This window comes from Pteropus alecto, unplaced genomic scaffold, assembly GCF_000325575.1.
Source record: "Pteropus alecto unplaced genomic scaffold, ASM32557v1 scaffold98, whole genome shotgun sequence".
Classification (NCBI taxonomy): domain Eukaryota; kingdom Metazoa; phylum Chordata; class Mammalia; order Chiroptera; family Pteropodidae; genus Pteropus; species Pteropus alecto.
The window spans coordinates 19,875,474-19,889,179 of NW_006443570.1; the positions used below are offsets into that span (position 1 = coordinate 19,875,474).

Here is a 13,706-nt window from a genome sequence, read left to right on the forward strand (position 1 = left end):
AAGAGAGGGAAGTAGGCAGCTTTTTGTAGAATGTCTTTGTCTTTTGAAGAACCTGAAGGGAAAAAAATGAGGGCACAGGTTGGGGAGCAGAGCTCATGGCAGCCGGGCATGAGGAGGGATGGCTTTAGCATCCTACTTCCTCATGGAGCTGAAAATGTGTTAGACATTGCAAGAGTTTCAGTTTTAATCTGATTCCCCAACCATAATAGAGCCCCTCACCTTTCTTTGAGAATCAAAGACTCATGAAGCTTTAGAAAAGAGGAAGAGAAAGAGGAAGAACAGAAATCACAATAATCTCTACTATTTAAAACATTTAAAACAGAAACTGTGTTTTTTTTTTTTTTTTTTTTTTTTTTTTTTTTTTTTAAATACCTACAGCACCTGGTCTTCCTAGGTGGTCTCCCATCCAAGTACTAACCAGGCCCAACCCTGCGTAGCTTCCGAGATCAGACTTGTTCAGGGTGGCATGGCCGTAGTCCATGGACCGTGGCTCCACTGGGGCACGAACCCAGCACCTTCTGCGCGTAAAGCAGATGTGCTAACCGCTACACTATGGAACCACGTCCTTGTGATTGATTTTTAGTTAATTTTTAAATAAATAAAGTGTGAGGTACAGGTTGAGGTTCATTTTTTTTTTTTTTTTGCACATAGATATCTAGTTATTCCAACAACTAATTGTTGAGAAGACTATCCTTTCTTGACTTGCCTTTGCACCTCTGTCAAAAAACAAATAGCCATATTTAATTGTGTGAGTCTATTTCTGAACTCTATTCTGTTCATTGATCTATGTATCCATCCTTTTGCCAATACCACACTGTCTTGATTACTGTTAGCAAGTCATCAGTAAGTCTTGAAATCAGGTAGTATGCGTCTTCCAACTGTGTTGACCTTTTTCAAAATCGTTTTGGCTATTTTGGTCCTTTACCTCTCCATATAAATTTTAGAATCAGCTTGTCACTTTTTCAACCTTCCTAAGAAGTGTCTACTTTTAGGTAGGAATTAGTTGCCTATGTTTATCTTAAGAAAAATAATAGGGGTATTGTAAGGGTTAGAAATCATATGTTTATTTTTCAAGGTTCTAATTTTTTACTTGCACAGCTGCTCTGAGATTTCCCACAGCTATGCAGAAGGGAAGAAAAATGCTTTGTATAAAGATATGTATTAATATTATCTGGTACAATAAAGTTGAAAATTCAATTTTCCTAAAAGACATGCTGTTTATTTCAAACAGTTAAAAAAAAAAAAAAAACTTTAACTTCTTGTACCTTAACAAACAATGGTCTCTCTATTGCCAGTAATCTTTCCTAACTCACCTAACTCTAACTCATCCTTCAGATCTTAACCTTGAACATTCTGCCACACACAAGCCTTTCTTCATCCTGCAAAAATGGGTTAAGGGTTGACATGTTTCCATTGCACTCTGAGTTTCTCTATCATCACTCTTAACACATTATATTCTATAACTGACAGTTAACTTGTTTGCTCTCCCAGCAAGACATAAACTCTGGTGGGCAGGAATTACACTAGCTGCTTTCTTCTTAGCTCCTAGCAGAGTGAGCAATGTATAAATCTTTGTTTTGAATGGCCAGTTGCTTTGAATGACAGCAAGAAAAGAGGAGGCTAGACAGAAAAAGTTGAAAATCACGATATCACTTATATGTAGGCTATAAACCTAAAAGCAACAAATGAGCGAGACAAACAGAGACTCATGGACATGAACTATAGGCTAGTGGTTACCAGAGGACTATAGACTAGTAGTTACTAGTAGGGTGGGGGAGGAGAGATGAGGTAGACGGAGAAAAGGGGGTCAAATATAGGGTTTAGGGGGAGGGTGAAGTGGGTAAAGGGGATCAAATATATGTTAGCTGAAGGTAACTGGACTTTGGGTGGTGAACACAGTAGAATATACAGATGTCAAATGATAATGTACACCCGAAAATTATATAATTGCATTAACCAATGTTACCCCAATAAACTTAATTTAAAAAAAAGAAAAAAAAAGGAAAAGGATGAAAAAGGGATGTCCTACTTTGTAGACATACTGTAAAAGGAATCCTCCAGAAGAGCAGAAGGTGATAGCAGCTTTAAAAGAGAGAGAGATCTTCAATAAATAAATGAAGAGATGGAGGGCAAAACTATAGATTAAAAGGTATAAACACTAAACATATGAAAACAATAATGTATGGACCTTAGTTGGATACTGTTTTAAATAAATAGTTGAAAAATTATTGTGATAACTGGGGAAATGTGAAAACTGACTGGATAATTAATGATATTAAGAAATGCTTATTAATTTTTGTGGTTTTTCTTTTAGTCTTTATCTTTTAGAAATATATACTGAAATATTTATTTATGAAAGTATGATATCTGGGATTTGCTTAAAAATAATTTGGGTGAGTTAGTGGGTAGAGTGTACATAATGGGTAGGAGGTACAAGATGGGCATGAGTTGACAGTGTAGCAGAATATAGGGTTCCTTATTCACTATACTGTTCTGACTACTCATGCATATATTTGAAATTTTCCATAATAAAGAGGTAAAAATACAATGTATCTACAGAATTCTTTTCTTTTTAACATTAAATCTCCAAGGAAAGGAAGAAAAAGAGAAGGAAGTATGGGGAGTTAAGCCCTGAACCAAGTTAAGACTTCGGTGATGTCTAGGATTCTCCACATCTGATTCATCAAAGCCAGGCATCCTGTTCAATGTCAATATTAAAATCTACCAACAACTTCAGGTACTTTGTATATTTCTTCCTTTCATAAAACATGTCTCTGCTAACATATCAAAATCATGAACGACAAAAACATACCTAAATTATACCAAATTGTCCTTCAAAAAAGCAACAACAACATGTATATCTTTTTCTTAACATGTATATCTTTCGCTTACCATCAGGTATATTTACTTCAGTGTTTTCAGTCCTTATATAACTGGTGAAAAAGTTATGAGGTAGCAGAAGGCTGGACAGAATTAATTGGCTTGAGCTTCCAATCCCAACTCTGAACTAAGCTGGCATCACTGGTTCAAAATGGTCCTGTGGTCTGCAAATCTTCTGAGATTCTGGTTCATAAAAACCACCTAGCTTCTGAGGCATTCAGTGGAACAGATTCTATCCCCCTCCCCACTCTCATATTTATAATGGAACTGATGTTAGAAAAGGCAGTTCTAAGTCTGGCAATCCACTGAGAATAGGAAAAGATGTACAGCTGATATGCACACTTATTTCCTTTTCTTAAAAATTTTATAAACCTATATAGGCTTTTATTTTAAACACGAATGGTGTCCTTACTTAAAAGTAATACCATTCCTTCCATTAAGGTAAGAGGTCTTGTGTTTTATTCTTGTTTGCAATCTAAAAATGCTAATTTAAGCCATGTATACACAACATTAAAAAAATGGAAAAATAAAAAAAAGAGACAGAATTATATGAACTACTATAGAAAAGGTACTTAGTGTCACATTCCAATAAAGTCAATCCCTCCAGATGATGTGAATAAACAACATATAAAGCATTTGGAGCTTACGGTCTTCATGATGGTTTTAACTATTACTTATACCCTAATGATTTCTAGATTTGCATCTCCATTCTAAACCTTTCTACTGAACTCAAGACCCAAATATCCTAAAACCTATTAGACATTTATTCCTAGATTTCCCAGATACTGCGAGTCTAATTACCGAAATCAAACCCATTTTCCCACAAATGTTACAGCTTCTTGTTCCTGGATTACCTACCTTAGGAATGACATGGCCAACCACTTATTTGCTCAAGCAAGCAATTTCAAATCCATCTTTGACAACTCCTCCCTTACACACTACCTAACATGAAGTCAATAAGATCCTTCTAGTCAGTCTCTTCAAAAGCTCTTTAATCTGTCTATGATTCCACCATTACCAACATAATTGGGATCTTCAATATCTCTCAAGTGATCATTATACCAGTCTCACAACCAGCTTGTCTCCCTGCAGCCAACTTCACCTTTTTCAATCTAACTTCCGCACTGTAAATGGTGTTACTTTTCTTAAATATTGATTTGAACGTGTTCCTTACCCAGTTTAACACTCTCTCATCACTCCCTAGTACCTACAAAATAAAATTCAGCAAGGCCATCCTCAATTGGGCTCAAACCCATATTTCACTTAACTTCCTTCCATTCTTTCCTCATATCCCATGATCTAGGCGCATTAAACCACTAGCCCATACAAGCGTTCATACTCATAATTCTGTACCCTTGTGTAAGCTGTTCTCTGCATCTGAAACATTACCCTCTCCAATCTTTTTTTGTTGAAGCAGCCAAAGTGCAGTCATCCTTCAAGACTCTACTGACTCTTCCTCTATGAAGCCTTCTCCAACGCTCTCCTCCCCCACCACGAAGAACCAGTGCTCCCATAGCTCTTAGTGCAGATCTCTTATGATAGCACTTATTGTACCAATTCATAATTATTTATGTGTTAGTCTCCAATTAAAATGTGAGCTCTTTAAAAACAAGGATTATGTCATTCATATCCCAGTACCTAGCACAATGCCTAACACAATGTCTGCTGAATTTGATTGCTAAAAGGATCAATTCCAACATTTTTCAATGAGATCAGAATCCAAAAAGCTTAAGATTCAAACCTAGTTTTGGGTCACTGGTGAAAAAAAAGACACTACAGAAATTCATGCTTATGTTATTTCTAGTTTTTCATATTTTTCCCTACTACCTTGAGGGTTAGTTACCAGAAAACTAGTAACTGAGTCTCTTATCACTCCCTTAATGATTTGTATTTTCCCATGAAACAGTACAATCTACTGCTGTACCAAACCACAATTTTATAACTGAACCATCAAATCTGATAACTCATTACCCTCCTTGTATTAAATGCATCTTTAATAAAGAATATTTAGCACTTTTCCTCGAGTTGTATTCCTTTTCACTCTAAGTCATAAAGCTCTGAAAGGGAGATAATCAAGACCTTGATAAGCAGTAAAAAGACAGAAATAAATATCAAACACTTCTCTGCTGAGAAAGCATTCACCTCTCACCAAGAGCAGTGACTTCACACTTATCCCCTACTCTGGTCAGCTGTAAAGTTGCAGCCTTTCCTCTGGCCACTTTGCTTCTCACACTCACTCTCACTTCTCAATTTATTAGAGTCATCTTTTTAGAGTTGCTATAATACTTTAGGAGTTTAAATCCAAGAATTAGGCTCATGTTTCTTCTGAAAATGTTCCAAGCTTCCTGCCCTGCTCTGCTGCATTATACAGTGTCACTCTGCCAAAGTCTTCGCTCATTTCCTGCTTGTCCCAATATGGTGGTACACATCAATAATGTCCTCTCCCTTCCCATTTGACTTTACTGTCTGCTTGGAATGCTCTATCTTCTTTGTCCATCTGTAAGGGCCTATCATGCAAGTTCAATGCAGGAGGCCTTTACTGACAAAACCTGCATCCAGCCTTCCATCAACCCTCTAACTTAAAGTTGTACCTGCCTCTAGTACAGTGCTTGCCGTACTTCAGTTCTAAGACACACCTTTCCTCCCCCGACCCATTTCTCTGAAAACCGGGTACATCTTATAACTGATGGCATGCCAGTCTCATTAGCAGCACTTCTTGTTTCTTAGTGGTATGTAAAATAATTGTGAGCTTTACAATCATTGGCACCATGGGTTTGATGAAATAAGGTATTACAATGTATTATAATTACTTTGTATATTTGTTTCCTCCATTGGACTGTGAACCTCCAGGGGGCAGGGATTATGTCATAATCATCTTTGACCAGCATATATTTGGGCACAAAGAGAGTGTATCCAATAAACACTCATAATAATTAGCATTTATTTAGCATTTAGTTAAGTGTCGGGTACTATTCTGAACATTTTATATGTATTAACCCATTTAATCCTCACAACAACCTCCTGAAGTAAGTACAATTATTATCTTTGTTTTAAACATGAAGGAACTGAGGTGAAAACACATAGGTAAGCTCATTCAAAAAGATACACAAAAAGATGCAGAAGGTTTGAACCCATGTTTGCTAATTATGATTCATATTGTTATTTTTCCATTCATCAAATATTTAATGAGCAATTCCACTATGCCAGCTACTGTGCTAAACACTGGTAAGCAAACCCTCGTCCTCAGGAGGCTACTCTGAACCATAGGTTCATTCTTGAATCCTTTACCCTCCAAATATCAGAACCAACCTACAGATTCACTAAATTATTTAATCTATTTCTCTCTTTACTTTTCCTTTTTAACATCTTCGCATAAAGTCAGTCCTCCTTTAAAGTAGTCAGCACTCTATCAAGAAGCAAGTTAATGACCAAAAAAACCAAACAAAAAAATCTTTGTGCTCTATTATTAATTATCAACTGTGGAAATATTATAAAAGAGACCAGTTAAGAAATAGGTGGTAAGATCAGAAGGGCTCTTAAGCAACAAAGATTCTGCTTGTGAGCAAATACTCTCAGTAAAAAAGAGGGAGGTAAAACATAATTGTTTTTAAATAGATTGTTTTAAAAAGTTTTCCCTAAGGCATGAGGCTTTTTAAAGAAAAATGATTCATTTTATCAGATTAAAAATGAACTAGTAAACCTTATTCCTTTTATTTTATCCTGCATTATGTTAGGGCTTCACGGGAAATCCTTAGATTTCCACTTTAGGCAGACTGCTCACCAAACAGGCAATCAGGGCATTGACCATTCCCTTTCTCTCCCCCAAAGGAAGACTCCTCGTTTGCTAACAGTCATCTGCTATATAAAAGTAACCACAAATAGGAAAGAGAATAGAAGAAGGGAAGGACAGGAAATTCTCATAACAGCTGAACAAACCTCCATCATTTTAACATAACACAGATGGCATTTATGGACTTGTTTGAACTGATAGAAATTTCCAATAGAGGGAAAAATGAATTACCAAAATTAAAAATAGACATCCAATTATTAAAAATAAAATAAGATGGCTAGGCCAGTTCTAACATTTTAAACCTCTACTTCATCTTCCATGTGATAGTCAAAGAAGAATTTATATTCTATAAATGACCTATAACAATAGAAACAAATGCTTCCTTTCTAAAACTAGCCTCTAAAAAAGAATCAGTGTTATGAGCAGAAAATTTCTTGGGAGAGCAAAGTTAAAAATGATATATTATTGTCCATTTCCAGGAAAGAGAAGTAAAACACGTTTTACCAGATAGAGAAGTTAAAGACAACTAGGGTTCATTTCCCTCATTCCTATAACTCATTTTCCTTATCTGTGAATCTTCAAGAATCTAGTAGAGCCACTCCCTACCTTTGCTCAGAAGAAAGACAAATCACTAATTTCCAAAGGGCCATTTCAGGTTCTCAATCTTCAAAGCCAGCAGAGCTGAAGCATGTCTCTTTCTGTCCTTTTGAAAGGAGTTTCACCTCTTTCAAAAGCTGTGGCTAGAAAGCCATCTTCTCTCTCAGGAAGCACAGTTTAACTGTCCTCTCCGTTTTGTCTATTCTAACAAGAACAACAACAACAGCCTCAGGAGTGCTACTTCAGCCCATCAGGAAGAACCAGCCAACTTTTGTGCTCTTTCTTGTACAGCTGCTTCTGTCTTTCTGACAGATACTCTACCCTGGAGGTTCCACTGGCAGAGTAACAAAAAGTGGAGCTGAAAATCTGCTCTACGCTTATCTGACTTCCAAAATAAAGACATGGCCCTGGTGCCAGAGACTCCTTTGCAAAGAAAACCTTTTTTTACAATTTAAAAATAACAAATTGTATTTGCTCATCCCTCACTGTGCAGCCCTCCCAGCTTGTCTCAAACTAGTTTTCTCAACTCATAATAAAGCACATTAGTACTAACTGTGTTAAAGGGAATGAATCTGAGTAAGCTATGTTCAGAAAGCATTTAACAGACTGGCCCTTCATTCTCTATTACCTTCCTCTTGGGTAAGGAGCTACACGCCATTTGTAAAAATGCCTGGGAGTATGGTATTTTTCCTACACAAGTCTGATGGCTATTTTGTCACAGAACTGGTATTTCTGCACATGATCTGCTGTGCCTAGGTAGAAAGCACATGGAGCTACTGAGGTTTTACAAACAATATGCTTCTCCTTAACAAAGAAATCAATTATTCTATTAATAATGATAAGGTTTAAAATCCAGTAATTTGTTAGTGATAATAGTAACATCAGTTTAGTACTTTCAATTTACAATTTTCATAAACAATCTCAATCACATACACGATGCTTGCAATAGCCCGCTGAAGCACATCATCCTCTAGAGGTTCGTAAAGGTTTATTGGGACCTGCCCAAGATTATCTATCAGCTTTATCAGTGGTGGACGTGGGTTCGAAGCTGTCGGACTCCAAGCCTCTAGCTCTTTTCTCTAGACTCCTCCCAGCTTTAAAGAGAGGGCTCCCGACTTCCACCCTCTACCCAGAGCAGCCTATTACTCTGGGCGACGGGCCTTTCCCTGCTGGATAGAGTTGGCTTCTTCAGCTCCAGCAGCAGAGCTTTCATCCTCCACCACTCTCCCCCCCGTGACCATTCTCTGAAAGAAGCGGAAAGGGAGAGGCGACCGAAAGCTCCTGGGGGAAGGGACGATGACAAACGGGAGCGCAGGACACTGCTCCTGCAGTGGGCTCCTTCACTCTGCAGCGCGCACCCTCTTTCCTCCACCAGGCTGTCCAGCTCTGAGGCCGGCGATCTGCCCAACCGAGCCCCCAAATTCTCCCATCATCACCTCAAACTGTCCATCCCCCACGCCCCTTCGCTTCCGACAGGCAGAGCCCACCCCCCTCACCCCCAAGTCTGAGTATCCTTCTACCATGCCACCCGCCTTCCACCACCACTCACTGTCGGTGACTGGGCCCGGCCCTCATGGCTGCTCTATTGCCGCCACCACCGCTGCTGCACGACCCGGCCCCTCAATCACCGCCGCCACCGTCGGGACTCGCCGGCAGCCGTTCTTGCGCCTGCGCAGCCTGGAGTGCCGGGGCCCTCTCGGGTTGCCTGCGCCTGCGCAGCCCGCTCTGGGGGCGTCCTCCTGAGTGCCTGATGCCCTGGATCCCTGGGTCTCAAATGGATATGACCGCTGGCTTTGAGGACTTGTTAAGCTTAGAGGCTTTGGCGGCTGCCTCAGGGTCTGAGGCCTCTAGAATACCTTGCTTAGATTACTAAACGCGTGGATCTATAAGGGGCAATAGACTTAATGGCACTTCCAGGATTCTGAATCCCTCCTGCACCTAAAGGCCTGAATTCAGGTGCTCTGAAGTGACCACTGATAACAAATTGAGGTTTCTTTCAAGAAGACAAGCACATCTAGAATGCGTTGGAGATAACTGTGTAAGAGGCAATTTTGACATCCCAGAATACACTACTGGCCAGGAATACACTACTGGGGATCTTGCCTAGAAGGTGACTGCACCTAGAACTCACTGGGACACTGCTAAGTTCAGTCTGTTTTTCAGAAGCACACTGTTTATTGGATGAAAATGTCCTAGGCATCTCATATGTGCCACTGAAAGACTTTGCAGGCTGACAGTCTCCAACGTTACAGTTATCCCATCTACAATTCAGAGCTTGGGAGCTAGGGACCAATATATAATGTAACACATAAAAAAAAGGAAGAACAGAAAGTTCTATTTGTTCTGAGAAGGATGTTAAATTCACTCTACATCTGTTAATTCTACATCTGATCCCAGGATCTAATGTGAATCTTAATCCAAGATTAAGGAATGTTTTTCTCACTTTGGAAAGAAGCAAAAATGAGTCCTAGAGTAAAGGTTGAGAATGCTGAAAATGAAGTATCACAATGGTGCTGGAGGCAATACAGCCTGCTTGTCACTAATATTACTAAATCTTCTGTAAAAGGAGGCAGTAAGAATATATAAATGCACATAATGGAATTCTCAGGTTAGGCGCCAAGGATCAGTCCTAGAGGCTAGCTTCTGGTTTAGAAGAGTTGTCATGACTTACAAAAGTATTACCCTTTGGAATTTACTGAGTACCCACTATGTACAAGACACTGTTCTAGGTGCAGGAGATACAGTAGTGAACAACATATATACATTTCTTGTCTTCATAGAATTTACAGTCTAGTAGAGAACATAAAATAACAGCAAACACATAGCATTTACTATGTGCCAAGCCCTGTTCTACGCACTTTACACATATTTGTTCTTTTTTATTAGTAGTAAAAATTATTAGGATGACAACATATCAGTTCTTTTAACCACAACAACCCTATCAGGATACTATCATTAGCCTTATCTTTTTATTTTTAAATTCTTTATTATATACTTTACTCTTTTAAGTGGCCTTCTTCTCCCCAACCAATGATGACTCTTGTAGATTATGTCCATCCCTCTGTCCTCCTGCTTGAATCACACAGCACAGAAATTATCTTGGAAATTTCATTATTTTTATTGGGTGGATCTCTATCTATCAATCTCATCATCCCTGTTTTTAAATATAAGGAAACTGAAGTAGAGAAAAGTTACTTGCCCTAGGTCACACAATAAATAATGAAGCTGAGAATCAAACCCAGGATGTCCGGCTCAAAAATCTGTGTGCTCAGTCACCGTGTTATAAACTGCCCATTATAGGAGGGAAAAAAAGGGTCCTATGAGTGAATTTAACCGGACTTGGAAGAAACAGTCTATGTGAAAGCCTAGAAGTGATAGAGAATACCAGGTAATTTGGGGGACTGAAAAAATTCAACTGAGCTGAAAAAAATTCAGTTGAGTGAGCCTAGAAAAAGATGGGACTGTCAAAGGAAGCTGGAGACATGTTAATTACTTTGTATTTTATTCTGAGGGCAGTGAAGCAAGGGAGTGACTTGGTCAGTTTGGGGCCATCAGAAGGTTGGTAAGATCAAAGCCCCTGAAGATCCCTGAGGAGCCTCTTACAGCATTCCAGGCACTGCAACAGGATCACTGTATGTAGTGATAAATGTTATGAGGAAAAGCCTCTCTGAGGAAGTTACATTTAATCTGAGACCTGACTGGGGAAGCAGAAGCCAAATTTAGAACACAGGAGGCAGGAGTAACAGGTATAAAGACTCTGAGGTACAAATGGGCTTAGTATATTCAGGAGATGGAAAGAAAGTCAATGTGACTGAAGCCTTGGGAGAAGTAAGCAGGATCAATACATGCAAGGACTTTGGATTAATCTGGTTGGAACAGGAGGCCATTGAAGGACTTCTCCCTCCAATTCTATCCCTTATCATCTCCTTCCGATTCTATCCCCTTAAATCTCTGGAATTCATCTGCTTCTCTCCACCATTGTCACTGCACTATTTTACTAAGATAGAATGACACCTTGTTGGAAAAGGACTGGGGGTCAGGGAAGATTATTTTGCTTTTCAAATGGAAGAGACTAAACATATTTTAAAATAAATGCTGATGAGAGGAAAATAGTACAGAGAGAGATTGTCTACAGAGAAGAAAGGTTAATTCATGGAACAAGGTTTCCTAAAGGGCAAAACAAGTAGCTTTAAGGTAGGAACGTTTATTGAGAGCCTATATTGTTCTAAGTCCTAGATTCAAATGAACATATATATTTATTATCATCTTCATTTTACAGATGAGGAAACTGACACTTGGAGAGTTTAAATAACTCATTCAAACACACAACTAGTGGCAAACTGAGATGTGAACTCAGGCAGTCTATTTCATTTGACTAGCCATTCCTAATCTCACAAAATACAAAATTCCCCTACAATATCCTATGACGGAAAATTTCTGGGAAAGAAGAGAATTAAAAAGGCACTTTGACTCATTTTCTCTAATTTTTTTGTGTGTCATTCCTGGGATTCTTCCAGTGTTATCTGTTGCCAGAACTGTAGTATTTAGTATGTGTTCCTTGGGTGATTTTGAATTTATGTAATTAAGCTCCTCATCACTGTTTAACCTAAAACTTCCCTTCATCTTATTGTAGTTGAAATGGCATTTTGCTGAACTGTCCATGAAAGATTCATATTTTTCTGATTGCTGGCTGTCCTGTATTTAGTGGCATCTTGTTCTTTGGGCATATGGGGTGCCCAAAGAACATCCAGAATATCATGTTCCAAAAAGGCTGTTCCTTCCACTAACAGAGCAGGCAGTATGAAAGCTGGAGCCTGGCGCCATTTGCAAACCATCAGTGCATTTGGTTGCTTGGGCTCTGTCAATCCTGTGTCACTCAGAGCTTCTCTGGATACTCCACCTCTATCCAATGGCAGCCTGGCCAGTTGGTTCTCACCATCTCTCAACAATTCTCCCTCTCTCTCCTATATCATCACCTTTTTCCTCTCTACTGGGTCATTGCCATTGACAACAAAATCTATTTTAAAAATGATCTCTTAACCCCACTCCTCTCTCCTCTTCTTCTGTTACCACTCCCTTTTGTACTGCTCCCCTAGGAAGAGTCGTATACGTATTCTGCTTATCCTTAATTCCTTTCCTCTCTCTTAAACCCACTCCATTTAGGCTTCCACCCAGATCACTTTACTGAAACTGTTCCTGTCAGATCACTAACATTTCTCTCTCTTTCTCTCTCTCTCTCACACACACACACAGCCACCAGGACACAAATGATAAAGAATTTTGTCCGTTTTGTTCACTGATATATCTGCAGCACCCTGACAGGGCTGTACATAGTATGTGCTTAATGAATTCCCACCCGCTCCAATTTCCACATTTCTCTCTCAATTTCAAGAGTTTAAGAGGCTTCAAAGAATGAAGAGGACCCTAGGCCACAAATCGGCTGAGGTAAATCAAGTTCCACAGGACTTGGGAGATCCTAAGTGACTAAACAGCATTTTTCCCTTTGCAGACCCTCTGCTTTTCCTCCAGAAAGGAATGACCTCCGGGGTGAGACAGGTTTACAAGAGGGAAATCTGGGTCAGCTGTTCATCGGGAACACCTACTCACGACCCACGGACCACTCTTCACAGGATGCTCGCATAAAGTAAAAATGCAGATCGCCAAAGGCGGTTGCCGACTGCTAGCCAAGCCAAAGTAGGACTTGGGAGAGGATCCTGCAAGTCCGAGGCTGGAGAGGACTAAAAGAACCCTTATGGGGACCAACGGAATAGTGCACGATCCCACCCCCACGACCATTACTCCTTCGACACGCCGGTTTCTCCAGCTGGGTGAAATCAGAAGCTAAGAGAACGATTTCTGCCGCTTGGCCTCGTGGGAGATGTAGTCTTTCAGGAGGCAGGGCTAGAGAGGCGTTTTACAAAAATTTAGCAGAAGAAAACAGGATCTGTACAGGATTCCAAAGCAATCGTCATGCTCATACACTCTAAATACTCATTTTCCCATTTCCTTGGCCTCGGCCAGTCTTTAGAATAGTTACTGTCGCATGCCGCCTCCAACGTCACCTCCCGTCTCTCTCTGTTTGGACCACACTACCTCTTTCCGGCTCGCTCGCCCTTCCGCCGCTCAGTCCAATGGTAGATGCGTTCCCGGTCAGTTCCCGGAGTGCCTTGCGGCTGTGATGGCTGCCACCGGCTGCCCCGGGGCTGCGCTTTCTCGAGTGTTCTTAGGGTTTTGGCAGACGGGCCCTGTCGCCGCAAGGGAGTGGGCAACCCGGTTCCCATCGCTCTTGGGCTGTCAGCGGAGGTGCGTGACCTGTGTAGCGGGCGCCGCTTTCTCTGGTCCGCTCCTAGCCTCGGCTTCTAGGCGTTATGGCCAGAACTCAGCCTTGGACCGCTTCCTCGGACTCTCTCAGCCCGACAGTTCGTTGACTTCTCGCATT

At 40.1% G+C, this 13,706-nt stretch overlaps 2 protein-coding genes and 1 pseudogene across 5 annotated transcripts in view; 1 reads left to right on the top strand and 2 right to left on the bottom strand.

The window, feature by feature from the left end:
- FAM222B (family with sequence similarity 222 member B) overlaps positions 1-8,962 on the bottom strand; it is a 55,027-nt gene extending 46,065 nt beyond the window's left edge. For both annotated transcript variants that reach the window (XM_006925015.3, XM_006925014.3), the window contains exon 1: positions 8,817-8,962. The gene's annotated coding sequence lies outside the window, so the exon portion shown is untranslated. The remainder of the gene's footprint in view (positions 1-8,816) is intronic.
- On the bottom strand, positions 370-478 carry LOC112473385 (annotated as a pseudogene).
- Positions 8,963-13,397: 4,435 nt separating the features above from the next.
- The window catches only part of ERAL1 (Era like 12S mitochondrial rRNA chaperone 1), a 5,967-nt gene continuing 5,658 nt past the window's right edge, over positions 13,398-13,706 (top strand). Inside the window, exon 1 of one of the 3 annotated variants that reach the window (XM_006925018.3) lies at positions 13,398-13,702. In XM_006925018.3, coding sequence (XP_006925080.2) covers positions 13,446-13,702 — 257 coding nt within the window. In that variant the 5' untranslated portion in view covers positions 13,398-13,445. The remainder of the gene's footprint in view (positions 13,703-13,706) is intronic. The other 2 variants (XM_025041784.1, XM_006925017.3) reach the window with 2 other exon arrangements.